At 39.8% G+C, this 27,988-nt stretch overlaps 1 protein-coding gene across 10 annotated transcripts in view; it reads left to right on the top strand.

The window, feature by feature from the left end:
- Positions 1 to 27,373, top strand: part of PPP1R12A (protein phosphatase 1 regulatory subunit 12A) — a 142,320-nt gene extending 114,947 nt beyond the window's left edge. For 8 of the 10 annotated variants that reach the window (XM_029078477.2, XM_029078481.2, XM_039914103.1 and 5 more), the window contains 10 exons: positions 2,779 to 2,979; positions 3,135 to 3,306; positions 4,290 to 4,408; positions 8,187 to 8,252; positions 13,344 to 13,360; positions 13,697 to 13,838; positions 14,303 to 14,407; positions 18,503 to 18,550; positions 22,182 to 22,232; positions 25,691 to 27,373. In XM_029078477.2, coding sequence (XP_028934310.1) covers positions 2,779 to 2,979; positions 3,135 to 3,306; positions 4,290 to 4,408; positions 8,187 to 8,252; positions 13,344 to 13,360; positions 13,697 to 13,838; positions 14,303 to 14,407; positions 18,503 to 18,550; positions 22,182 to 22,232; positions 25,691 to 25,777 — 1,008 coding nt within the window. In that variant the 3' untranslated portion in view covers positions 25,778 to 27,373. Of the gene's footprint in view, positions 1 to 2,778; positions 2,980 to 3,134; positions 3,307 to 4,289; positions 4,409 to 8,186; positions 8,253 to 13,343; positions 13,361 to 13,696; positions 13,839 to 14,302; positions 14,408 to 18,502; positions 18,551 to 21,427; positions 21,459 to 22,181; positions 22,233 to 25,690 lie in introns of all 10 variants that reach the window. The other 2 variants (XM_029078479.2, XM_029078483.2) reach the window with 1 other exon arrangement.
- Positions 27,374 to 27,988: the final 615 nt, after the last annotated feature.

Raw genomic sequence — 27,988 nt, 5'->3', positions numbered from 1 at the left:
CCCATTTTACAGAAGAGGGAACTGAGGCAGAGGGAAGTTAGGTGACTTGTCCAAGGTAAGTGGCAGAGCAAGGATTAGAACCCAGCCACTCTGATTCCCAGGCCTGGGCTCTGTCCATTAGGCCATGCTGCTTCTCTCCCATAGCATCACTTCTTTCCCCATTAATGTTCAAGTACCCCATGGGGTTGGTCAGGAGTTTCCATTCATAATAGAAAAGTAAAATGTACTTTGTTCATTTAATCCATTCAAAGCAAATCAAGTACTCTTCCGGCAGAGATGGAAAGGAGTCAGTTCTAAGTCAAGAGCTGTAGGCCCTGCCAGCCTCCTTCCCTTTTCCTCACCTGTCCATGCAGACTTGGTCCCACAGAAGTCCCCGCTGTCCAGGGCTAGAGGTGATGGGCTCAAGCAGAGCCAGTAGCAGGGGAGAGGAATGGCAGCACATGCCTTACCTCCAAAGGCTTAAGGGCTGTTGGCTCACCCGGTGATACTTACTGAGTGCCAAGCACTGTACTAAGTGGTCAGGAGAGTACAGTAGGTGGGGTTTGTGTGGACCTGTGGGGCACTCTGTGGGTCTGGGGTAGGGCAAAGGTGACCGTTTGTCCTGGGCCCCAGCTCCAATTCCAATCCCAGGTCCTTCTCCAGTGACCCCTTGCTCAGCCCCTTATTACTCTGCAAAGGCCTCAGCTTGGGGTAATGGAGACAGCAGTACACTGACGGCGGGGCAGGAGGTGACGTTCATTCATTCATTCATTTAATCGTATTTACTGAGCGCTTACTGTGTGCAAAGCGCTGTACAAGGCGCTTGGGAGAGGACAGTATAACAGTTAACAAACACATTCTCTGCCCGCAACGAGCTTACAGTCGAGAAGCAGCGTGGCTCAGTGGAAAGAGCCCGGGCTTTGGAGTCAGAAGTCATGCGTTCAAATCCCAGCTCGGCCACTTGCCAGCTGTGTGACTTTGAGCAAGTCACTTAACTTCTCGGTCCCTCAGTTACCTCATCTGTAAAATGGGGATTAAGACTGTGAGCCCCACATGGGACAACCTGATTCCCCTGTGTCTACCCTAGTGCTTAGAACAGTGCTCGGCACATAGTAAGCGCTTAACAAATACCAACATTATTATTATTACAGTGTAGATGTTCATCTTCTAGTCCAAATTCATAGGGCAGGTTGGACTAGCAAGGTTAATCAACTTGAAAACCTGAGAGCGAAGTTAACGGTATGACCACCCCCATGATGCCAGGCGGGTGTACTGAGCATTGGAAAGGGTACGTGGACATTGATTTTTGTCATATTTCCTGCCTAAAATGGGGCTCATAAAATAAAGGGGCAAAGGAGGAGAAGGGACCAATTATAATAGTAAAAGTGTAACAATTCTTTAAAGTAAATCCTCACGCAACTCCTAGCTTTAGGCAGACACAACTTGTACAAATCTTCTTTAGGAAGAAAGATTTCAAAGGAGGTCCAAACCACATACTGGTTAGAGACCCCCTCCCCCACCCCCAAATCTCCCTCCAGCCTACTCCTTTCTTAGGTGTTGGAGGCAGAAATGTCAGAGCCCAGAGAAAGGGAAAGCAGGAAAAAATAAAACTACAGGGCGAAGTGGAAGTGACAGTGCACTTGTCCTCCACTTTTGTTCTGTCTTCTATCGCTTCCAGTCCCAGCCAGGTAGCAGTGGTTACAATCAATCAGTGGTGTTTGTTCATTCATTCAGTCATATTTATTGAGCACTTACTGTGTGCAGAGCACTGTACTGAGCACTTGGTAGAGTACAATACAATAGACACATTCCCTGCCCACAGTGAGCTTACAGTCTAGAGTTGAGCTTACCGTACTAGGGACTTGGGGATGTACGGTAGATTGGGAAAGCACAGTAATGCCTGGTTAGAATAGAACCTCTGGGGCTGCTTTGGGTAGGAGGAGAATCAGGTGAGGGTCTTACTTTAAATGATACGTTATAAATCACTTATTAATATTGTCGGTCTCCCCCTCTAGACCGTAAGGTTGTTTTGAGCTCGGAATGTGTCTGTGACCTCTGTTGTTTCGTACTCTCTATAGCACTTAATGCAGTGTTCTGCACATAGTAAGCGCTCCTTAAATACCATCGATTGATTGTTGGCAAAAATAATGCCTGAAAGTGGCTGAAGAAGGAGTTAGTTGGAGGAGCCAGAATAGGAAGGCCATGTATGGGTGAAGAGAAATATCCAGCTGGTACTAATAAAGGGAACACTGCCACTTTATCTGCAGAGAAATCCCATATCCTAATCTGTTCTGTTTGTGTTTACTTAATATCTCTTCTGGGCCCTGCAGTGTACAAGGGTATCAACTTCTCCCTGCTTTTAAAAAGATGGATGTAAGTATCCTGATGGGATCAGCTTTAATTTTTCCTTTAGCAAATCATTCTAAATATGGCTCGGCACCACTTTCTAGTCTCCAAATTATAATCCCTGTAATTTCAAATAAATCATGGACGAAGAACACCAGATGAGGAGTGAAGGAGATTTGGGTTCCAATTTTAGCTGTGCTGCTGGCCTACTTTGTGACCTTGGTCAAGTGATTTAACTAGTATATGCCTCAGTTTCCTCATCTGTAAAATGGGAACAAACTACTCACCCTCCCTACCTCTTAATATTGTGAGGCCTGTGTGGGCAGGGTCTATATCTAATCCGATTATCTTGAAAATACCCCGGCATGTAGCGGAGTGTTTGGTAAAGAGGAAGTACTTATAAAAGTAATGTTATTACCATCGTTATGCCAGAATTGACTTTTTTTTCCCCAGGGGGTGACGTTGACTGATCTTCAGGAAGCTGAAAAAACTATAGGAAGAAGTCGTTCAACTCGAACCAGAGAACAAGAGAATGAAGAGAAAGAGAAAGAGGAAAAAGAAAAACAAGACAAAGAAAAACAAGAAGAGAAGAAAGAATCAGAAACATCTAGGGAGGATGAATATAAGCAAAAATATTCCAGAACGTATGATGAGGTAGGACTTTTCCTTGGGCTCTTTTAATGGTGAATCTGAACTGCTCTGTTATGAACAATTCAATTTGACTTTAATTTTTGAAGTCAACTTTTTATTTTTTAATTGTGCTTAAAAATTCAGAAATGTGTTTCTATTTTTTTCTGTTTTTTCCAAAGCCTTATCAACGTTACAGACCAGTATCAACTTCAAGTTCGACCACTACGTCATCCTCTTCACTTTCCTCTATCGGTAGCTCGCTCTATGCTTCAAGTCAATTAAACCGGCCAAACAGCCTCATAGGTATTACGTCGGCATACTCCAGAGGTTCAACAAAGGATAATGAAAGAGGTGAGCTTACACTTTGCTTTGCCTCTGCATTGTGCGATTTTTTCACCTGTTTGAACTTGGAAAGGGTGCCCTTTCCAAATTTCTGCAGTGCCCTTTCAGTTTAGAAAGCAAGTAGAAAGAGAATATCTACTGCTGTCTCCTCAGTTTAACTGTATGTGGACCAGAAGGCACGTAGATTTTGAGGTTGAGTAATAATATTAAGGGTGCGAAGCACTGTACTAAGAGCTGTGAAATGCACATAGGTGTACATTACATGTGTCCTACGTACTCAAGATAGACAGTGGGAGAAGTAAGGGATCTGACTGGAAAGCATGGATGAATATCTGCAGAAGTATTTGTAGCCTGGTTAGATGTGTGCTCTCCCAAGCACGCAGTACACAGTACTCTCTGCACATAGCAAGCTCAGTACTCCCTTCACACAGTAAGCACACAATAAATAACATCAATTAGATTCTTTCTGTTTCTTCCCTCCCTCTCCCACGTAACACTTTTGATATAGGAAATGACAAAGCGTAAATTTTTGTACTAATTGCTGATTTCCTGGCCGAAGCCGAAAAAACTTTTTAGCACTTAAAATGGGCAACTTTCCACTGGAGAATGTTATAAAGTGGAATATTACCAACCATTAGCATTTCCTTAAATTTCACCTGAAGATGAATTTAAGTGCATATTGGGTTAAAGGGAATACACTTGCAAAATTCAGGAACATTTTCTCAGTGATGCATGTCAGGATACAGCACAATGTGGTATGTTAGGAAAAATCTGTGTAAGTGGGTAGAATGCCAGACATGGGGTAAATACCAACTACCACTTGAATTTTCTGCAAGAACACCCCTGGCATAGAACTGTTGTCACACTGTAAAGCAGTTTCCTAAGTAAGCATTAAGCATTTATTCCAGTGCTGTAGCATATACTGATTCTGCTTTCATAATGGAAGAAAAGATGTTCTGATTGCAGTGTTAAAAAATTCACTCTTATAACAGAAGGGGATAAAAAGGAGGAAGAAAAAGAAGAAGATAAATCACAGCCCAAATCAATAAGGGAACGACGGCGACCGAGGGAGAAACGGAGATCTACCGGAGTCTCGTTCTGGACACAAGATGTAAGTGGAAACTGAGTAGTTGCTTCGTCTTATATTGAATCCAGGCTGGCTAAAAACCCCCTATATTCAGTATTGCCTTCACTCCGATGTGCTCAGACAGTTGCCAGATGAGACAATTTAAATCATTCCTGTAGTTTTTCACTCCATTTAACAACTGTTTAGAGCTAGTGTTCGGTTTTTGGCACAACTTAAGGTAAAGATTTCTGCCCAATCTGAAGTTCAAAAAATAGATTGAAATGCTGCATTAATCAGTCAATGGTATTTGTTGAGCATTTGTGTACAAAACACTGTACTAAGTGCTTGGGAGAGTAATAGTAATAATAATTGTGGTTTTGGTTTAGCGCCTGCTATGTGCCAGGCACTGTACTAGGTGCTGGAGTGGATACAAGCGTATCACGTTGGACCCAGTCCCTGTTCAGTGTGAGGCTCACGGTCTCAATCCACTTTTTACAGGTGAGGTAACAGGCACAGAGAAGTGAAGTGACGTCCCCAAGGTCACACAGCAGACAAGTGGGGGAGCTGGGATAAGAATCCATGACCTTCCGACTCCCAGCACTCTGCCATGCTGCTTTCTCACAATACAACAGAGTGGGTAGATGTGATTCCCTTCCCACAAGGACCTTACAGTCTAGAGCAGGGGACGGATATTAATAAATAAATTGTGGCTATCTACATAAGTGGGAAGCAGCATGACCTAGTGGAAAGAACAGAGTTCTGGGCATCAGAGGACCTAGATTGTAATCCCGGCTCAGCCAGTTGCATGCTGTGTGACCTCGGGCAAGTCACTTAACTTCTCTCTCCTACTTAGATTGTGAGCCCCATGCAGAACAGAGACTGTGTCCAGTGTAATTAATTCGAATCTACCCCAGTGCTAAGAAAACACTTAACAAATACCATAAAAAAAGTGCGGTGGAGCTAAGGGCGGGAGTGAATTTCAAGTGCTTAAAGGGTGCAGATCCAAGCACGTAAGTGATGTAGAAGGGAGAGGGAGTAATTGCTCCAGTTCAAGCTACAGAAGAGCCATCTGAGATTTTTAAGATGATGGCCTCTGTATGTAGAGATGTTTTCTATTCCCCTACTGTGGTGTAGCTGGCGAAATTTGGAAAAAGTGACTGATATATCATTTGTGGTGAATGCTTGAAGTTTGATGGGACTCGGTGCTTAATTTTTTTTTTTTAAGATGAAACCTGTTTTCACATTCTAAGGAATTAGAATTAGTATGTATTAAATGCTCACATTGTGCAGATCACTGTACTAAGCAATGTACAATAGAGTTATTAGACATTACAGCCCTTTTTCCTCTAATGGCCCTCCCCTTTGTGTTGACTATACATTTGGCTGAGTACCTCTTAAGCACTTTGATACTCACCCTAGCCCCAAAGAATTTGTGAAAATATCCTTATAATCTATTTCCCCTATCTGTAACATATTGTCTGTCACCCCCTGTAGACTGTAAGCTCCTTTACAGTTATGATATTTGTTAAGTCCTAGTGCCAAGCACTGTACTAAGTGCTAGGGTAAAGTACAGTATAATCAGATCCCACATGGATCTGATCAGATCCCTCTAAATTGTAAGTTCATTGTGGGTGGAGAATACATCTGTTTAATTGTTGCATTGTACTCTCCCAAATGCTTAGTACAGTGCTCTGCAAACAGTAGGCACCTAATAAATATGACTGAATTGAATAATAATTATGGTCTTTGTTAAGCGCTTACTACATACCAAGCACCGTTCTAAGCGCTGGTTGGATCGACTGAACATGGGGCTCGCAGTCTAAGTAGGAGGGAGAATGAGTATTGAATCCCCATTTTGCAGATAGGGAACTGAGGCACAGAGAAGTTAAGTGATTTGCCCAAGGTCACCCAGCTGGATTGTGGTGAAGCCAGGATTAGAACCCAGGTCCCCTGACTCCCAGGTCCTCTGACTGCCGGGCCCATGCCCCTTCCACTGAGCCATGCTGTTTGTGGTCAGGGATCGGGTCTACCAACTCTAATGGATCGTACTCCCCCAAGTATAGTGTTTTGCCCCCAGTAAACACTCACTAAACACCAGTGATTTCATTGATTAATGTTGCATCTACGTCTCATAATCAACAATCTAATCCTTAAGGCTGATCAGTAGATTCAGGGCCAGAGTTTTGTGGCACATATTTTGATTCATATCTGGGGAGTTGGCTTGCAAAAGACTTTCATCCTAGTTCCGTGACTACAGTGATAGACATTCACAGGGATGATAGCTATGCAGTTTCAGCCCTCTCCTACCATCTCTTCAGTCCTCCTCTAGATGCTCAATCAAGTCAGAGAGGCTTGAGGAGGATCTCCAGGGATAATTGCAGCACTTGAGAGAAGGAGAGGGGATTCCTGGAGCTCCCTTGGAATTGGGGCTGCTCAGAAAGAAGCGGGATCATTGGGTAGCCACCAGCTGCCCAGCCTCATAGAGTGTTTATAAGCAAGTTATTTCTGAGGGGCAGAAATGCAAACTCTGGGGAGCTGGTGTCTCTCAGCTCCTGCTTTAACTTGCCTTAATTGACCTCCTGTAATTCTCACTGCCAAACTCCTGACTAAAATCAAATCTCTTTTTCTGAGCTTGCCACACTCTTCAGGTGATGGGACCAGGATGCCAACCATGTGCCATTCCATCCCCCTTGTCAAATCCAAATTCACTCATTTGTGAGTGGGAGGTGATTCTGGAAGTCTGAAGCTTGTATGCATTAGTAGGAGAAAGGGTGGGAGAAGCTTGAATGAGTAGGATGGGGGAAGGGTAGGGAAACGATAGGAGGAAATATTTTTTGTAATAAAACTGATTTTTGAGATGACGTAAATGTGCATTTTGCTACTCGGTGTCGATGAAATTTCAGTGGAGCACAAGATTTCCCAGCAGCTATTCATTAACATCAGACCCAGTAGAAAATGCTCAGTAGCCATGTTGCGTATCATTTAGATGAGGGTGTCTTCACTCTTCATTTTCCTTCCTAAAGTATTCAGCAGCCACTAACATTATCTAGATCAAGTTCACTTTCTATGAAAAGCATTATTTAAGGTTTATAGAGGAATCAACAATGCTTGAAAAAAATCACATATTGAGTTGGTAACAGAACTTCCCTCTTCTGTCAGTCAAGGAGCTTTACGTCTTTCACAAATATATCGGCAATTTTTAAAGTTTAGGGCAAGTAGTTGCAGAAGTCATTTCCATTATTCAGTCATGGAAACTTGTCTAGAGAGATTAAAGTCTAAATCAGAGGTAGAGTTTATAATGGAATCCAGGCTTTCCATTTCCTAACCCAGTGTCCTCCATACCAGATCTGGGTGCCCCAGCAGCTAGGGGAGTTCAGGTAATCAGGTCTCACTGTCCACTGATTTTCCTGCAAAATGTTTTTGGTTGTGCTCTGAATTATTTCTTGCAACTGGAGCCATAGCTAAGGTTAAAGAGATTTCATTTTGTTCATAGTCAGGGATCCTCAGGCATAGAACTGGTTCTGCCATATTATTCCTTCAGTGTTCATCTGACTCATTTGTCTCCTGGCAGAAAAAAATGTTATCGTGAAATCACTTCTCCCAGTCCCACTGCTTCCTAACTCTACTTGGCACTAGATGAAACATCTGTATGTTAGAGAAGAAAAACGTTTTTTGTTGAAGGTGGATAGGGCTATTATGATTTCTTGGTTTTTTACCTTTGTGGCAAAAAATATTTTTCTGTGACGCATAGGTCATTAAAATTCTTAAGGAGCAAATGTTTGAAGTCTGTCACTTGTCTAAAGGGATTAAAAATTCATTTCAGAGTGACGAAAATGAACAGGAGCAACAGTCTGACACAGAGGAGGGAACGAATAAGAAGGAATCTCAGGTAATTAGCATTAAAGTCTCTCACGTGCTACCTCTGCCAAAGATCGCTCCTGAATAATCATTGGTGTTGATTGGGCTTTGTGATAAGAACTCTGTCTCCTAGGGTAGGAAAATACCTATCGTTTAAAATGCCTAAATATCTAAGAAATACAAAACATACCCTTTGTGAGCCGCCAACCAGAGACAAGGGACTGTGTCTAATTCCTGCCTGTGTATTCTCTCCCAGTACAGTGCTCTGCGCACAGCAAATACTACCCCAATGCTACATTGTAGTCAAAGATGGTATTGCAGACCCCCTGAAAAAGCCAAGTTAACTACCCTAATCTAAAATTGAAAAGGATCGCTAATATACCACGGGTGAGGGGTGACAGAAAAAAATATTTCAAGAGTAGGATATTAATTGTAAAATTGAAAATAGATGCTTCCAAAGTTCTTTCGGTAACTGGGAAGGTTTTATGAACCTTTTGAAGTAGTATACGGTCCTGAAGGAAGTAACTCTATTTAATTTAAAAATAAATGCATTCTTGGTGGATGGGGAGGGGCAGGAAGGAGGAAAAAAAATGCATCAGTCATCATTATCCCTCTAGATTTGAGGGTTGCATGGCTATAAGCCAGAGAAGCAATTCTGATCCCCAGGAAAGGGTCCTGAACGGCTCCCTCTGGCTTTGGAGCCTAGAGAAAAGCAATGATTGTTCAGCTAAAGCTGGATGCTTAGTGGATCAGAATCTTTTCATTTCGTGTTGTGCAGCTTAGCTGGATGGGGGTGGAGGCCCTCAGAACTTGGAAGTTCACCAGGTATGGACAGGCACGTCGTTTCTCTAGAGTTTTCAAAAGCTGCCTTAACTCCGAGCAGGCAGCTAGGGGCTGCTCTAACATAAGAGGGGGAGTGAACTCACCGGGCAGTGTAGGGAACCGCTCACCCAACACTTTTTCTTAATCCTCTCCTCCTTCCAATTTGAAGTCTGGCATGGGCCCCGTTCTCTTGGGCTGGATCGGGGCCCGGATTGTCAACCCATGATCTCTCCCCACACGGTTTTACCCTCTAACCTGCCCCTCTTGCTGTCTGGAGTTCCCAGGATTAGCAAATAACTCTTTCCCATCTTAAGTCATCTTCAGGGCTCACCTTGCAACTGGTGACCATAGATGGACAATCGCAAGAAGCTCATCAGGTCCGTGTCACCTTGTCTCTCTAATAGCAGGACCACTTGCTCCACTCTGAGTAAAATCGCAAAGAACAAAGTTAAAGCTCTTCTCAGACTAACGGACAGAATAACATACCTTTTTGTACTTTGTAATAAAAGACCTTCGCCTCTTTTGTAAATCAGTCAGCGGGAACCCAGCATGTTAGAATTGGTTCCTTAACATTGTTTCAGGTCAGAACCAATTTTCCTCCCGGGAACAATGTTATAAATGGGATTTGATATTCTAGTTTGACCACAACTACCCAGAACTGTGAACTTGACTAGTATGACTACGTTAGTGTGCCCTTTTTGACTGAGAGGTTTCACCATGGGGTAGTAGATTCTTCCTCAGAATTAAAATGAGCACTCCCCCCACCCCCCAGTTTCTCTCCTGATGTCCCGTGCCGTCTTTTTAAGCTTTATCTCCCATCGACAGCTTTTAAAATTGTTTCCCCCTTTCCCTACGACTCCCATTTGCACCCCCTGCATACTCCCTCAGAACTAACGACCATAGAACGGACCACTGTTGTAAAGTTGAAACTCAGGAGAGGTTTAGAAAAGTCAAGAGTGTTGTTCCAGCTTAATTTGAAACATCTTAGAAGTTGAGCACTTCTCATGAAGGTATTTTTCACATGCAAGAACTTCTTGTTCATCTATAAAAGTCAAGGCCTCTGTTTATAAGAAGGTAGATTAAATAGGCTAGACATTTTGGCTAAGAGTTGAAATTTAAATCTGTGTGGTGTTTTGAATTGCTTAGCTATTATTTTGAAACACTAAAATTTTTGATCCTCTTAAGTGTTGCTGCTGTTTCTTTCATAGCTTGAGTAACCGTTTTTCTAACAGCTGAAGGGCCAAGAACAAATTCACAAAATCTACAAAAAATGAATTTTCCCTTTTCACAAAAGCCTAACATGGGTTAATGTTTTTCTGTCCTGTCAGGATGTATTGGGGAATTTTTGTAGCTTAGGCTTCATTGTATGTTTTGGCGTTTCTGAATCCATTGCTTGAGATAAGATGTCTGTTCTTGCCAATGGAATTCATTCAGTGACACATGCAGTGGTGAAGTAATTTTGAGACAAGGCCTATGGTCATTTCATGTGCTGTTTCTTTTTAAAAAAAAAGTTAGTTTTGTAAGAATACTTTGTTTTCAGCTTCACTGTTTAGTATTTCAGATGAATGCATTAACATTAAAAATATTATGTTATGAAAAGCTTTTTAATGGTTCCTTTTAGATCCAGATCAGGTTTCAAAAAGTGACAAAATGATTTAAATTCAGTGAAGTTCCTTCAGTAGCTACAGAATCAGTTTATAAATTGGAGAGCATTCTAGATTGAGTACCATGTTAGCAAAACTTTTTTACTGGCTGGTAGACATGCTTAAATTTCTGAATTTGGTTGTTGGCTACATGGAGAGAAGCAGCATGGCTTAGTGGAAAGAGCCTGGGAACCTGGGTCCTGATCTTCTAATCCTGGCTCTGCCACTTGTCTGCTTGGTGACCTTGGGCAAGTCCTTAACATCTCTTTGCCTCAGTTTCCCCATCTGTAAAATATGGGTAAAATACCTGTTCATCCTCCTCCTTAAGCGCTTACCATTGTTAGTACTTAGACTGTGGGAGAGGGACTGTGTGTGATACGATCATCTTGTGTCTACTCCAGTGCTTAGAACAGTGTTTAGCACATAGTAAGCGCTTAACACATATAATTATTATCGTAGTAAGATATTCACATTACCTTTTCTGTCTGTGCTAGAAATGGCTTTTAGGAAATAGGACATTCTCTATGTTTTTGACAGATTACTGAGTCCTTCATGCTAGAATTTGGCTTTGTGGAATACTTTTTATGCTGCAGCTTGTAATAGCATTTTGCACTTCAGTGAATAATATTGGTAATTCAGTAAGCGTGTGTTCAAATAAACAGAAACCATTGTGCATTGAGTAAAAATAGTTCTCACGCTCTTGAATGCAGGAAAAGACTTTGTTGTATGGGAAATGTTGGCCAGAGCATGAATGTTATTCTTCATTCTCTTCAAGAAATAATGAATAATCAAGAAATAATGACTTCTTATGGACAGCTACCAAAAAACGAGCAAAAGTTAATTTGTTTTACATTCCGGAACTAGAAAAATCTTTTTAACTTTGCCTTCAAACAGTTCCGTTCCATTTGCAAGGCCAGAATTTAGTAATATCAGTGGTTCGAGTGCACTTGTTCTCTTTCTATCTTCACAATTCTCTTTTTCTTTTGCTCCCTAGTTAATTTCATTTTCATTTGGTTGGTTGCCCATGGCCAAAGAATTTCAGTAGTGGTGAGCTATTGATTGGCTGAGTGCTTTGCATTTATGTTGATCGGAGAATATCGTGATAGTAATTGTAGTCATACACTAACATCTAGAATGGAAAAAAAACAAAACTTTAGGGTTTAACAGGTACTTTGAGCAAGGTGCTCTTGCTGACCAGGTTAAATTTAAATACGCTCTAGAAAACCAGATGTGCTAGAAAATAGAAATGTACTTTTTTGACTCATCCTGAGGTGGGTTTTTTTTTAATCATCTTGACATTGCAGATTATACTTTTTGAATCCTGCGGTATGGTCTATTTTGTTTCCAAAATTTTGAAAGCCATTATAAACCTGCCGTTTCATTGAGTAAATTTTAAACCAAAAGTTTATTTCAGCTTAACATTGAAAATAGAATGTGCAAAGCTGTGTCAGGAAGGTCTTTTGGTGGCAGAGGGCCTCCTACTTAGAATTGGGACACTAGACACCTGCCCTGGATCACTATCAAAGGGCCATATAGAGAGCTAAGATAGATAAGCTCCTCAAGGGCAGAGATCATATCTCAAGTTTAGCATATCTCCCAAGTGCTTCATACAGTGCTCTGCATGCAGAAGCACTCATTCAGTTCCAGTGATTGATTGATTGCTTGACACTGACTGGAAAGTTATTTCCTTATATTGCTTCCAGAGTGGCCATAAGTGATCGCGTGGGTTATGTACCATATTTAAGGTGATATTTGGGGGCTGAAGAATGCTTTCTCTTGACTTGGAACTTCCCCCCTTCTATCCTGATTTGATCTCCTTTCCCACCTGGAGCTGTTCTGGCTTCCCATTTCTACTTGAAGGGCAGTAGCGCTAGAAGGACACATCCCATCCTCGGTGTTGGGGCTCCACCCTATGTCGGGTGTACGAAGAGGAAATAAAAGGAGGGGTTCAGATTCCTCCCCGCATAATTACAGTTTGCTTGAAGAGCCAAAGCCAGAGGCCTTGTCGAAAAAGCCAAGTAGATTTCCAGCAAATGAATTTTAGTTAAATTTCCATTGTTTATTTTAAGATGTGCATGCAATGTCTTATGCATGTAAGTGGATTTCTTTAATGTAGCTTCTTTTGGTAGTTGGAACAAAAACAGGTTTAACTGTCTCTGTGACACGCTGTCTCTGATTGTGAAAGGTTGTTTTGGGGTTTTTTAATACACCTGGTGATGAAGTGAGTGGTAATGTTGGTTTTATTTTTCTAATGTGTATCTGAGGGATTGAGTCAGTTGAGTTGCAGAAATATTGTCTTATCCAGCTTAAGGAGAGGGCTATTGACAGGAAGCTAGGACTTTTGACATTTTTATTTTCCAAATTACTTAATGACATGAAAATTACAAAACCATAAGCCAATATAGTACTTCAAATAGCCGTAAATGTTAAGTTACCTATTGAGTTTAATTTGGCAAGTATATTCTACTATACATTTCTTGTAATAACCATAACAAATTTTAAATTATTCATAAGTGTTCAGATAAAATGAGATTGAATAGTGTTAAATATTCTGCTTTTTTGTGCTTTAACTACATCTGTGCCATGCTACATTGTCTTTGCTCATTAAATTACCTGAGTCATAAAAGTCACCTGTCTTTTTTTGTTTTTCCTTATAGGCTGATGCTCTTTCAAGGTACGTTAAAGGAATTTGTTTTTCAAAATCCTTTTTTTTTTAATGCCCCAATACTTGGAAGAAAGTGTTAATATTTTTACATCAAACATTTAGGATCATTTTGTCCCTACTGAGTAAGCGTTGGTAGTAAGATGTAGAAAACTTGCATGTTCTCTCTTTAAAATATTTCCACGTAAAGCAGGTAATATTAACTTTCTGTCACGATTGTTTTAGTGTTTTGGATGCTTAAATATGGGTAATGATAAACTTGAAAATTTCAGTAATTTTTAAAAGCCTATTTTTAATACATCAATAGCTATCCGTAATTTTAACATCTCAGAATATTTTGTTTTGAAGATATGAAACAGGATCCACTGGGACATCATCTAGTGACCGTTATGATTCCTTACTGGGCCGTTCTGTGTCGTATGGTTATTCGGAAGAAAGAAAACCTTACTGTAGCAGGCTGGAGAAGGAAGAAACAACAGACTTCAAGAAGGTATGTGGACCAGTTGATTGTTTTGTTTTAAATTACTGTTGATTTTTGCCCACAGAGATTTGTCTTCAAATATTGTTTAAAAGAGTAAAGCGCCAGTGGAATGAATGTTTTGAGACCATTTCCCACAAGTTGGAAATGAAAGTTGCAGGAATACTAATTATACACACACATACATACGATGTATCTTAAGAGAAGAGTCTCTCTGAATTTTCTGTATTTTTGCCATTCAGTCCATTTCAGTGGTAGAGAGCCCAGAATCCAATGTTCTGCATTAATTAGTCACTTAATAGTTACTCCTGAGTATCAGTGAAGGCATGATTTTCTCTTTTTAAATGAAACTCATTTTTATAGAAAGTTTACTATTTTGGCATATCACACCTGATTAAAAGAGATGATACATTAGGCTAGAAATGTTAGCACATAGGAAAGATATTAGGTGTCTAATCTGCCCTCATCTTTTCTAGCTTTATGAACAGATTCTGGCAGAAAATGAAAAACTGAAAGCTCAGCTACATGATACGAACATGGAACTGACTGATCTAAAATTGCAGTTGGAGAAAGCTACCCAGGTATGTATCTGCTTCTCCCATTAGGCTATAAAATTAAGTTGCACAGGATTTTCTCCAGCATTTGTCGTACTTGCTCCAATTAAAAGAAAAGGGTTCCATCTCACTATGATTCCCCCAAGTTTATTATTTTAGCCTCTTAAATATTAACTCACTGAAAAAACAGGAAAGCAAAGTTGAACTTTGCCAAAGTCCTCCGCTAACATCTGCAACTTATTTGCCCGCAAATTTGAAAGTCCGGGCAAAGAGAAAGTTGTTAATTCTATAAGGACCTGAGGAAATTCAGTGTAACAGTACCAAAATATCACTTGTCTGCTCTGTGACCTCAGACAAGTCACTTCACTTCTCTGTGCCTCAGTTACCTCATTGTAAAATGGGGATTAAGACCCGTGAGCCCCATGTGGGACAGGGACTGTGTCCAACTCTATTAACACATATCTTCTTCATTGCCTTACTCAGTGCATGGTGTACAGATAGCATTAAAAAAAGGAAATATGACTGCTCAGTTTGGGAATTCACCAAATGAGCAGAAAGAGGGCATTGAGCCCCAGGGAGTTAGAAAATTTAAATAGCAAAAATAGTCAACTCGCTCACCTTCCAATAAGAGGTATTGTGGGTGCACCCAGTGGGGTACGTTTTGGAATAGGGATTGGAAACATGAACCAAATTCTGTAGTCGTGCAACTATCTCAAGCATTGAGTTCATCACAAGTTCATGTCGAGAAGCCGCAGGTTTGTAGTGGATAGAGTACAGGCCTGGGAGTCAGCAGCCTCAGGGTTCTAATCCCGGCCCCGCCACTGGTCTGCTGTGTGACCATGGGCAAATCATTTCACTTCTCTGTGCCTCGGTTCCCTATCTGTAAAATAGGGATTAAGGCTGGGAGCCCCATGTGAGATGGACAGTGTCCAACCCTATTTGCTTGGATCCGCCCTAGCGCTTAGCACGGTTCCTGGCACACAGTACGCGCTTAGTATATACCACAGTTACTGTTGTTATCATTCCTATTCACAGACCTTAGGAAAGCAATGGATCCCCACTGGCAAATATCTGGCCATTACCAAGCAAATTGGGTTGCCGTGAGAAATTCATCAACACCCTCCTTAAAGCTATTGCATATCAGTATAGTCCGTCGATTCAGTGTCGAGTGCCTTGTCAGAACAGGGCAGTGTGGCAGGTCCAATCCTTGCTAACAACTTCTGCTGCCAGGTTTTAAAACTAAATTTGGAAACATAGTGCCTAAATGCTTCTCTGAAACCCCTAGAAACTCATCTACCTCAGTGCGTTGTGCAGTGCTGATTGTGCACCTAAAAACCAAAATAATGTTGGTGCTGGTATTTGTTAAGCACTTACGATGTAACAAGCACTTTCCCTGTGACAAGCACTGTTCTAAGCCCTAGGGTATATACAGGGTAATCAGGTTGGATGACCTCTGTTGTCTTGGGCCCTTGTGTGTGACATTTCATTTAGTTTTAGAGCAGAGGAAGTGTCAGCTGTACAAGTTGTGTACAGTCTTTCCAGAGCTCATCCCCTCCCGTGACTTCAGCTGCGTATATGCTGATGGTGGTGATGATCATTGAGCAGGTATTATGTGCAGGGCACCGGACTAAGCGCTTGGGAGAGGACAACACCACAGAGTTGGCAGATATGTTCCATGCCCACGACGGTCTTACAGTCTGGAGAATGGTATTGAGAAAAAACAGACATAAGCCTCGGGACTGTGAACCTGCCACATAGCAGTTAGAGTGATATCAGTTTGCACTATGCCACTCGATACTCTCTCTTCTCTGCCAGTTCCATTACTGCTGGGGAAAGGTACACAACGATGTGTGCTTCATTTTTGTTTCTTTTAATGCACCAAGCCCATTTTCAACCAAAATGACCACAAAGAGTCACGGTGGCCTTCAGGATCACTCCCAGTAACATCTCACGAGTCAATCGATGATGTGTACTGAGTGCTTACCGTGTACAGAGCCCTGGACTATAAGTGCTTGGGAGAGCACAATAGTACAGACTTGGTAAACACATTCCCTGCCCAAAGACCTAACCTCTCTCCAGCTATTCAGTCTCATGTTTCCTCTTGCCTCCAAAATGTCTCCACTTGGATATCCCACCAGCTCCTCAGACTCAATACTTGTAAATTAAACTTTTAGTCTTCCCTCCTAAATCCACTTGTCCCAACTTTCCCATTTCTGTCAGCAACACCCCCATCCTTTAAGGCCTCTCTCCTCTTCAGTCTATAATACTACTGCCCAGATTGTCTTCCTAAAATAGAATTTGTCACACATCTCACCATTCCTCAAAGACTCCCCGTGGCTACCCTCTTCCTTGACATCAGCCAAACAACTCCTTTGCATAAAAATTCCTCACCAGCCCACCCCATATTGCATACTAGCTGTCTTCACCAATACGCCATCCCCTCCCCCTCTCCGGCTCACACTCTTTATTCCTCTCAAACTCATCTGCCAACTGCGTGTCTCTCCACTTCTTTCACTTCTAATCCCTTACTTAACACTTATCCCCCCCCTGCCTGGAAATTCCTCCCTTTTCAAACCGACCGGACTCCAGCTGTCGATCTTCAGTGCGTGCCTTCCTACAACTCTCCCCTTTCCGGGAAGTCATCCCCAATTCCCCAAACTCCAAGTTAGGTTAACCTAAGACCCACTTTTGGCACTTAAATAATTGCCCCCAACTTTGGCACTTTCATACCATTCTACACACAACTCCCGAATCATCAAAAATCTCCAATTGTTGCATATTCTTCTCCACGTCAAACCGAAATTCCTGTCCTTTGGCTTTAAGGCACTTTAATCAGCTTTCTCTCTTCCCCCCCAATCCAACTTATCTTTGCCCTTCTCCCACAGCATCGCACCTGTCACTCTTCACTCATCCTGCTCACGGTGCCTCAGTCCCATCTCTCTCTTAGTCGTACCCTCTCTCCTGCCTGGAATTCTCTCCCCCTTCACATCCTGATGAATTTAATCTCCTCATCCTCTGTCCTTCACTGTCACTTCAGCATTTCCACATCCTCTAAGCTTTTACCTTCACCTTCACATCCACCTTACCATTTATGTACATATCAATATACTTATTTCCCACTATATATAATTTATTCTAGTGTCCTGTTTCCCCTGCTAGACTGTAAGCTCCTTAAGGACAGAGATCATGTGCTATCTCAAGCAATGGTAATGGGCTCTGATACAGCAGATGCCCAATAAATCCTGTTGATTTATTATAGTGTATATTCATTGATTTGTACCGCTACCTGTTTTATGTTCTGGTCTTTTTCCTACTCTAAGAACTCTTTATAAATAATTTATGTCTGCCTTTCTCCCCCTACTAGATTGTAAATTCCTTGAGGATACGGAGCATGTATTGTGTTTAGTGTACTCTCCCAAGCACTTAGTTCAGTGTTCTGCATATAGTCCCTCAGTAAATACCATCAGTTGAGTAAGTGATTTATCCACCCCACAGCACTTATGTACACATCTGGAATTTATATTAATATCTATCTTCACCTCTAGAGATAAGCTCATTGTGGGCAGGGAACATGTCTACCAACTTGGCGCTCTGCACACGACAAGCACTCAATAAATACCACTGATTTATTGATTATCCCCTATTTCTCTGATGTGCTCCAACATGCAACCCACTCCTTTAGTTGTGGTACTGGTTAAGCGCTTACTCTGTGTTAAGCACTGTCCGAAGTGCTGGGAAAGATACAAGATGATCACGTGAGACATAGTCCCTGCCCCACAAGGGACACCCCATCTGAAGTAGGAGGGAGAACAGATAGTGAATCCCCATTTTACAGATGAGGTAACTGAGGCACAGAGAAGTGAAGTAACTTGCCCAAGGTCACAAAGCAGGCATGTGGCAGAGCTGGGATTAGAACCCAGGTCCCCTGACTCTCAGGCCTAGGGATTTTCTACCAAGCTATGCTTCTGCTCTATTTGTCAGTAAATTTTGTGTACTACTTAATCTGTCTATAAACCTGACTTTTTAAGTTCAAATTTTTGATAGAAATAAGTATTGGGATGATGTCACCATGCTTCCTTCAGCCCCCATTCCTACACACTAATTTCTTAACCTGTGTTACAGCGTCAGGAAAGATATGCCGACAGGTCACTATTGGAAATGGAAAAACGGGTAAGTTTTGATGTTTTATTGGTCACAGTGCTGGGGATTATTTTTTGCTATTTTTCCCCTTAATTCAATATACCAACATTAGCATTAATTCCAAGTATTAGGCGAAGCTAACAGACGTTGAGTGAAGTGACACTCTTTAGTGCCATGCTTCTACTATATACAACCCTATTAAAGTTACAGTAGCTGTCTGATTTATTCCTATGGATTTGTTTCAACCAATCAGTAGTATTGGGTTTTTTTTTTAATGGTTTAATCAGCTTTTATTATTTAAATCACTCACGGTTCATTAATGAATCATTCTCTTTTAGCTTCTTGGGCAATTTTTTAGGTTTATAAGAGAGTCGAGATTTCAAAACCGGGGTTGTAGCACCTTCATAATTGTGATCACTTGAAAGGGTATTGATTTCTTTGATTGAATTAAACTCTATAATATAGTTAATACAAGAGTATATTTACAGTACAATCAAAAAGAACTAAAATTTGTAAAAGCAAGACACCATCATTAAAAAAAGTATTAGATTTATACTCTTTCTAATTCTCCCCAGCTTATATCCTTCCAAATCCACCTCAGCCCTTGTGTGCTAATAATCACTCTCCATACTTCTTTTCATATCAACTTGCACCCTCTACTTAAGCCCTTACTCATCAACAAACACATTTTCTTCTTCGTCATATCTCTGACACACACATAATATTCCCCATTAGATTGTTAACTCCTGTGGTCAGGTAGTATGATTTTTAAATCATTTCGTACATTCTGAATTGTTGGCTACAGTGCTCTCCACAAAGTAAGCACCCAGTAAATACTGTTAATTGTTTGTTAGAGCTCACGAACAGCTGATTGATGAAAAATGGACTCTGAATAGCCAAGTTTCAGGTCCGCTGTGAACATATAGTAATTTAGTTACTGCCACTTGACACAATATACCCAAATTACAGAACTTTGAAGTTTGAGAGATCTTTTCTTTATTCCTTTGGGTAAAATGCTAGGAGTAACACATCATTTTCCGTACGTTTTCAGATCCATATTCACAAAAGTCCATGGGAAATAAAGGTGTCTTCAGCTGCCACTTCTTGCTAGGCTGATAAATGCCTCCTATCAATGGCAAAGCAATTATTCAAGATGTGAAATACAAAATGGGGAAAAGAAGAGTATTTTAAGTGAGAGTTGTGGTGCTTCTGTCATCAGCACCCGTGAGGTTTAGAATAGGAGGCTTTTGAATTTTTTTAAATTACAAAAATGATAAAAAGTTTCACGGCAAAATGATAAACACTGATTTAAGGGTCTTTATTAATGGTTTTGTAGTATTGACCATAAAAAAGGATCATTATCACTGATATTCCCCAATATAATTATAGTGCCCTAAATTAAAATTTTTGATCCTTGACCCAGAATAAGGTAGAACATTCCTTCGCATCCCCCCGTATTTTGTGACAACTCATATCTTTCTGTTTTCCCTATTTCTACTTTATCCATTCATCTCATCGTTTTGAATATCTCTGAGAGTTCACTTGAGAAGATATGAAACAGGTGTGCCATTAGTTTTTAGACATAGATTTCAGGGAATTTCATTGGGTCCTATTCAGGTTTGGAATTTATAACTATCTCAGTTTTTGTTTTTAAATGATTAAAAATTAAATCACTAAAAAAAAACCCCAATACTACTGATTGGTTGAAACAAATCCATAGGAATAAATCAGACAGCTACTGTAACTTTAATAGGGTTGTATATAGTAGAAGCATGGCACTAAAGAGTGTCATTTCACTCAACGCATGTTAGCTTCGCCTAATACTCGGAATAAACGCTAATGTTGGTATATTGAATTAAGGGGAAAAACAGCAAAAAATAATCCCCATGGTTGGGCTCCCAGTGGCAGATGATATCAACATGAAAAAAATGAAAGTGTTTTATTCATGCTTACAGAGCTTTTAATCAAAACATCGATTTTTAAATATCAGATCTAAGTTAATTTGTAATTTCAATGCTCAGGAAAAACCACATTCGTGACTGACTTTTAATAGCAAACTCAGATTAAAATTAGACTTCACATTGAACAGCTGTGTTCAGATTGGGTTTTTGGGTGGGGGGCGGTTTCGATTATATCACCTCAGCTATTCTGCCTGCTTCATTGCCTATATTTCCTTCATATATCATAACTTGCTACCGAAGTAGTGAAGAGAAAATAGAGAATGTATTGATCTTAAAAAACATTTTTCGATCATGCTTCTGGGACATAAAATCTATTCTCATTCTATCAAGGCTCATGACATTTTAGGCCATGGGCAAGATGACCTTTATTACTAGCAAAAATCATTTGTGTTCACAGCGAAGCAAACTACTTGTGTACCATCAGCCATAAAATGCTAGAAAAAAATGAATACTAATTGTTTACAAAATACCATCTTTTGTTAGATATTTTCACTAATATACTAACACTAAATTTTATTTATGAATATCCAACTAACCAGAAACTTAGTATTTTAAAATTAAGGGCTTTAATTAAGAAAAATAATGAGCTTCTTGCATTTTAGAAGATGATGATTTTTTTAAAAAACAAAAAACGGTGTTCCATTTTAACTTATTAAACTACTAGTAGCCAAAGGACTAGTGCTAGATTATAGTCGATACCACCCACCTTCAATCTTTTTTTTTTTAAGGTGACATTTTTGTGTATGGTATTAGCAAGCATGTTTGATACTAAGTATGGTGTTTGTGGGCATGTAATTAGAAGGTTCAGGTTAGTAAGAATGTGTTTGACAGTTGAAGTAAATGACCCTCTCCCTCAGTTTGAAGATATGTAGGAAAGAGGAACAGAATGTCTGTAAAAGTAGTTTCAGTATGATTAAACTAAATTCAAATGATTTGTATCTGAAAGGTGACCGGCAAGAGTCATTATCTTCTGGGCGGTATGATCTAACCCGAATTTTTCAGCACATTTAGTTTTTGCTGCCTGTTTTCTTTGCCTAACACCTGTATGCTAATAAGACACTCTGCAATAAAGTACTGTTTGTTGCTTTTGCCTATCACTTCTTGGAAAAAAATATTCTAAAATAAATTTTGCAGCGGCTTGTAATTAGACTAACTGCATTAGCACCACACCAAGAAATCAAGGTAAAAAACTGTAAAGTCCAGTGGGTAAATTATGTATAAGGAAACCGTTTGAGCTGGTGGAAATGGGAGTGTGCCTTACACTTTATAGACGATTCTAAGTATAATGTACATATTTGGCTGCATTTGCTTGTCTATGGCAGCAAATGCTTTTCTGCTTTAGTCACTTGAGACTACTCTCTTTTCTTTTTTTTCTTTTTACTTTTTCGTGCATTCTTTATTTCTGAATGGTTTAAGCTCTTCTTCAAACGTAGCTAAAATTCAAAGGCATCTGAGCAGACATGCTATAAAATGTGATGGTATCGGTCGGTATTTCAAATAAAAAATGAAGGGGCGTTATCTGTAGAATGTAATAAAAACATTTCTCTCAAACTACGAAGCTTCCTACGCATCACTGGCCTCACACATTTCTACACTGCTCCTAGTTTGATCGATGAACCTAGAGTGTCACTCTCACAATCTGAACTTTAACGTGTGATTTTTTTGTCATAATTTTACTAATTCGCCCTTTCTGAATGTAGGAACGAAGAGCTCTAGAAAGAAGAATATCTGAAATGGAAGAGGAGCTCAAAGTAAGTATAAAGGTGTATTTGAGAAGTTGCCTTTTCTAGAATACCCTTGTAGAGAACGTTAGCTACTCAGCTGTAAGGCTGGATGATCAGGCTGATTTTCACAAGTTGGGGATTATCTGGCCATTTTTCTGCCTTTGTAGTTGGCTTTTCATTTGGGTTGAATGCGGAAGGGTGACAAAGCATCATCACTCATCAGGTTGCTGTCTTGATTTTCATTGCCGCTTTGTCCTTACCTACCATTAGCATGACTCTATGAGAATTGGATGCCTTTGTGTTAATGATAGTGAAGTCCTAATATACTAGTGTATAGTTTTTCTTGAGCAGTGGAGAAATAGTCTTAAGTTTATTAGTTGGATTTATGTGGCACCTGTGGCAGTTGTTAACATGAGGAAAACTGAAAATAGAAAAAGCATTTTGAAGGGTACCCTATTTATATACAAATGCAGCTGTGGACCATTTAAAGATAAAACTCGATCATTCGTTCCTGTGCCGTATAGTTTGGTTCGAACACGCTGATTTACTGGCTGTGAATAGAAAACTTAATCTTTTGTGTAGAATGTTAAGAAAATTTCAGGAACATGTCTCCTTCCATGAAGGACTGCAGAATGTGTTGTTACCTCTCTCCAGATATTGACGGCTACTTTTACGAACACCGCTGATTTACTTTATATTTAGCCTTGCCTTTGATTCTTTTTATACCTATTATTCTGTTTTTTCATCTTGTTGCTCTGATCCTCATTTCTTTGTGTTCTGATTCCCGCAGCACCTACACCAAATAAAGCAGATTCAGACTTTGAGGGAGTTAAATGAGCGGCTGGTGACAGAGAATAGGGCCCTGACCAGAGTGGTTGCCAAGCGCTCAGAGTCCTGTAGGCATCTTCAGTCTGTGGACTTGTAAATTTATGTTTCTTCATTTCTCCTTGGTAGATCCAGGCAGGTGTTTTTGCTTAAGCAACAGTGTCTTGGCTCAGCTTGTACAATTAACGCCTGTATGTCTACAGACTGGTGTGTAAATGTTTAATTCTGCATGATGCTTCTTAGCGTTCAAGATAGCGGCCCTAATAGCACCGTTGTTTACCTGTTGGGTTGTCTAGTAAAATAAAAAAATAATTGGGGTATTGGTTAATCGCTGACTAGGTGCCAGGCACTGGTCTAAGCTCAGGGGTTAACACGAGGTGATTGGGTTGTCCCAAATGGGGCTCACACTCTTAATCCCCATTTAAAGATGAGGTAACTGAGGCACGGAGAAGTGAAGCGGCTTGCCCAAGTTCACATAGCAGACTTGTGGCGGAGTTGGGATTAGAACCCAGGTCCCTGTGACCCCCAGGCCTGTGCTTTAGAGTTAGGCAAAGTGTATCCAGACTTGCTATTGCAAACTGTACCTCAATCTGCATGGCTCGCTGCCAGGTTGGGTTTTTCTTTTTTTAATTGCAATTCAACAGCTTTGTTTCTCTTTTCTGTTTCAGTCAAGTAATGTTATTCATCCAGTGAGTGCTCACTATGTGCAGAGGAGTGTACTAAGCACTGGGGAAAATACAATATAGCATAGTTGGTAGCTGCGATCCCTTACCCAGCAGAGAGCGTACCATCTCTTTAAAAAGAACCATTATCAGTAGGGTTATGAAACTGAAAAGGAAACTTAAAATGTAATTTTTGTAATTGATGTTGGCATATATATTTAAACAGTTCCTTGCTTTCTCTCTGGTCCCAGTTTGGATTCTACTTAGAATCACTAATGTCTTCATGATGACCTCAGATTTCAGAGTTATTACAGACATTTTTGCATCCCAGTGTTCAGTGTCCACTTAAGAACAGAAATCGCTTACAAACAGTGAATCTTCAAGAGTCACTTGAGTTCTTACTTAAAATTCCGTAGTTACTGCCACTCAGATTTTTAGTTAGCTGAAAATTTAGCTCAAGGTAGATGTTTAAATCTTTGAAAATATTTCCAAGCCCATAGGATTTACTAAACAGATGAATACGGAGTGCCTGGCACTAAATGTGTGCGACATTTGATCTCCACAAATGAAACTACAGTTATCATATGTGTACTTTCTAATTTGCCTTGTAGGAAAAAATACCCGAGGCTCAAGTCATAGATGTCAAAGGCAAAACCCAATTATGCAGAACTTTTATTGGAGAGGGATGTTTGGGAACTTCATTACCACAAGCTGTTGACTTGATTCTTTTCCAGTTCATCAGAATAGAATGTTCAGCGCACAGCTTTATTTGAGAATTGAGTTCTTGTGTTTTTCATACGGTTTCAAGATCCTCTGTAATTTTTCCCCATCAGAGGTTCACCTGCAATTTTCCTCTCATAGTTTGCCATGGATTTTGTGCCATTTTAAAATGTCTATTTCCCTTAGTTGAAAATTGCATATTTAAGCCGAGGTTTCACCCAAATTGCCTTTGACCTTCTTACACTCCAATAGAAATGCAGCACAAATCCATTTAATAGCCTCAGTTCATAGGATAGGGTGAAATAGTATCAACAGCAGGAGCGAAAACATTTATGGTAGGAAATAAGGGGAGGAAGGACCTGTGTCTTCTACTGTCTGTTCTGACAAGACAGCCGCTGAGAACCAGCATTTTGAAAGATTCATATCCTCTTTCTCTCATTTCTCCAGTTTGTACAGACAGACCTGACCTACAGGTCTGGGATTTTTTTGTTGTTGTTGTTGAGCCCTGTTAATTGGCGAAGAGACAAGATTGTTAATCATTAAACAGTTATCAATCTGTTGTTAACAATCGTTTAAACAGTTGTTGAAGATAAACACTGATATAGGTTGTGGTTTCACTTATTTAAGCCCTGGAAAAGGTAGTCATTCTTTGGAGAAAAGTATTGAATTTGAATAATGAAACAGATTAGAGAAGTGTGCCCAAACCAGAGTTTGAGGTTTAAAGGGAAAATGAGGGTCCATTCTCTGTGGTTGGACTTCAGCTTAGTACAGTGCTCAGCACACAGTAAATTCGATTTGAATGAATGAACACTGTACAGGCATAAACTGCCCAGGCCTACTCACCCGACTGTTGTAGGACAGGCTGATCTCCAACCAGGAAACCAAAGCATTTAAAGTCAATTTCCCCTGGGGTGTGGTTTTGAGAACTGATTAAAACAGATGCCAGTGTACAATTTATTCCATTTCACTTACTAGGGTATTAGAATATTTTCATCCCCCAAATTCAGCCAGAAAGTGGTGGGTGTTTTGGTTTTGGTTGTTTTTTTTTTTTTGCTCGTTCCCTTTTTCCCCCAACCCCTTGGTTTTTTATCCAGTGGAAGCCTAGATAACTCTGACACAGTTTGCTTATTGTTTTGTGGTGAAGTATAACATTTATTAAAAACTTTAATTCCCATAAGTCAGTATTTGTTTTGGGTGTTTTCCAGGATGGCCTTTTTTCATTTCCATGTTTTAATTTAGCATACATGATGATCTTTCCTTTTTTTTTTTTTTTAATAGATGCTTCCAGACCTGAAAGCAGACAACCAGAGGCTAAAAGATGAAAATGGGGCCTTGATCAGGGTTATAAGCAAACTTTCCAAATAAAAAAGGTTTTACTCCAGCAGCAAGCAAAGGCATTGCCCATGACCAGTAACTCCATTGGACCATAGCTGGCAGTCACTGGAAACCTTGGAGAAGGAAAGAGTCCTTGGAGACTGTCATTTACAGATATCCTGCCAAACACCTTCTTTACCTATGGTCTTTGGGTTTTTTTGTTTTTGTTTTGGGTGGTCTTTTTTTGTTTTTTGTTTTTTTTTTTATTTTTTTGTATCAAGTTCATTGTTTCATGTTAATACAGCTGCTGAGAAGATAAAATGACTGAAAAATCTTGTTTACAACTACAGCATTTAAGGAAAGTATTCAAGGCCAGATTTGCCTCCGTATTTAACCAGTAAGCCTTAGTTGTACATAAACACTTTTGCATCAAGAAAAGCTTTCAGCGATCACAGAAGACAGTTACTCAACAACTTTTTGGTTTTGTTCTGTGCCACGGTTTCCAGTTTTTCTATATTACATTTTTATTTCCTTTACATCAAAGTTTGGATGTGTATTTTTTTTTCCTTTTAACTATTCATGTCCGTGTGTATGTGCGTGTGTGTGTGTGAATTTTTTCCCTCTGTATGATGTTTTCACAGCTTTCTCGTTACAAGTACACATGCCTGTCTCGATTGCATCTTTGTGTAGCAAGCATGTGCTGTGTGGTCTAACCACCTGGAATTGAAATGCAAGGTGGAACATTTTGCTTTCACTGTTTGTGCAATATGCATTTATTTCTTATATAAAATGCTTTAAAGTCGGTTGAAATTAGAATACTTTTATGAGCCCCATTTTCTGCCTCTATTGGTCACATTTTTTTTTAAAGTTTGTAGTGTAAGATGTTCAATACTGTAACCTTCACGTTCATTTTAGCAGGTACTGAGTGATGCTGTATATATAAATAAGTGTACTGTTTTTTTTGGTTTTTTTTTTGGACCACAACATGGCATGCTTGAATATGTTTCCTTATTGCAGATGTCTGTTAATGCAAAGTAGGCTACTCCAGAATAGTGTTTAACAAAATCTGCTAACTTTGTGGTATATGGAATTGAGCTATTACACATTATATGGAGCCCTATCTTTACAAAAGTTTCTACTGTAAAGTACTTTTCCTTTTCCTCCCTTTTTCATTTGATAGCATTCACCATAATTACAAGTTGCATCCATATTAACTGCTTCACTACATTTCACATACCTATATTTATCTGAGTGCTGCCCAAAGTAATGTGTATGAAATAACTTGCAAACCTCGCCCGTTATTCACATTAATGTTTATATGCACTGTCATTGCCATGTGAAGAGGCACCTAATTTGATATTACCCATCATCGCAGACAATTTTATACATTTCAGTGGCCTTTTTAAAGATTAAACAAAGTATTTAAGTGAGGATGGCTTTTGTTAGAGACAAACAGCTTTTATATTTTCATGAAACCATGCAAAAACATGACATTTTACTGGCACATAATTGATTTCCTAAAACCACTGAAGAGTTCAGCCATTGAAATAAATTGTACATTATAAAGCTTGCAGTAACTATTGTATTATTGATCATATTGTATACTATATTAAATGTGAATTTGTACCCCTTCATTTAAAAAGGTCATTGTGTTCTACTGCCTACTTTTTGGGTTGCTCTGGGGGCGGGGGGGGCGGGGGGGACGGACAGGGGAGATGGGAGAGGGGGAACGGAAGGAGGAGGATGTTTTCGTAAGTAGGACATCACGTCCTTTCTGATGATTGGTTTTATGAAGATATAAGGTTATGCTCTTACTACCAAGCTCAGGATTCTTGATTTTTTTTTTAAAAGGTACAAGAATAGTTTTTGGATTGTTTGTCTAATTGAACTGTGTGAGAGGTGGGTCTGAATTCGGAGAACTTTGGTGGTCTTAATGCTAAGGTAAAATATTCCGCGAATCAATCATATTGAAATATCGCAGCGTGTTCCGGTGTTGTAAGACCGTCAGTTATACAAAGGATTCATTTGGTAAAGTTTGGATGCCTGTGAAGAATGATTAAATACATGTTTCTAATAATTTAGTGTTTTATATTTAGGTTATTTATTCTTTATATCTAAAACTGAATGGCTACTGTGCTACGTTGGTAGTATTGAGCAGACCTTGTATCTGCATGAAACTGGTTGCAAAACCCACTATTTTGGAAAAAATTGTATTTTGACATATTCAAATAAAATGAATAAAACTATTTTAAATGTGTGAAA

The sequence above is a fragment of the Ornithorhynchus anatinus genome, chromosome 14 (assembly GCF_004115215.2).
Source record: "Ornithorhynchus anatinus isolate Pmale09 chromosome 14, mOrnAna1.pri.v4, whole genome shotgun sequence".
Lineage (NCBI taxonomy): Eukaryota > Metazoa > Chordata > Mammalia > Monotremata > Ornithorhynchidae > Ornithorhynchus > Ornithorhynchus anatinus.
This window is presented reverse-complemented; position numbering and strand designations above follow the sequence as displayed.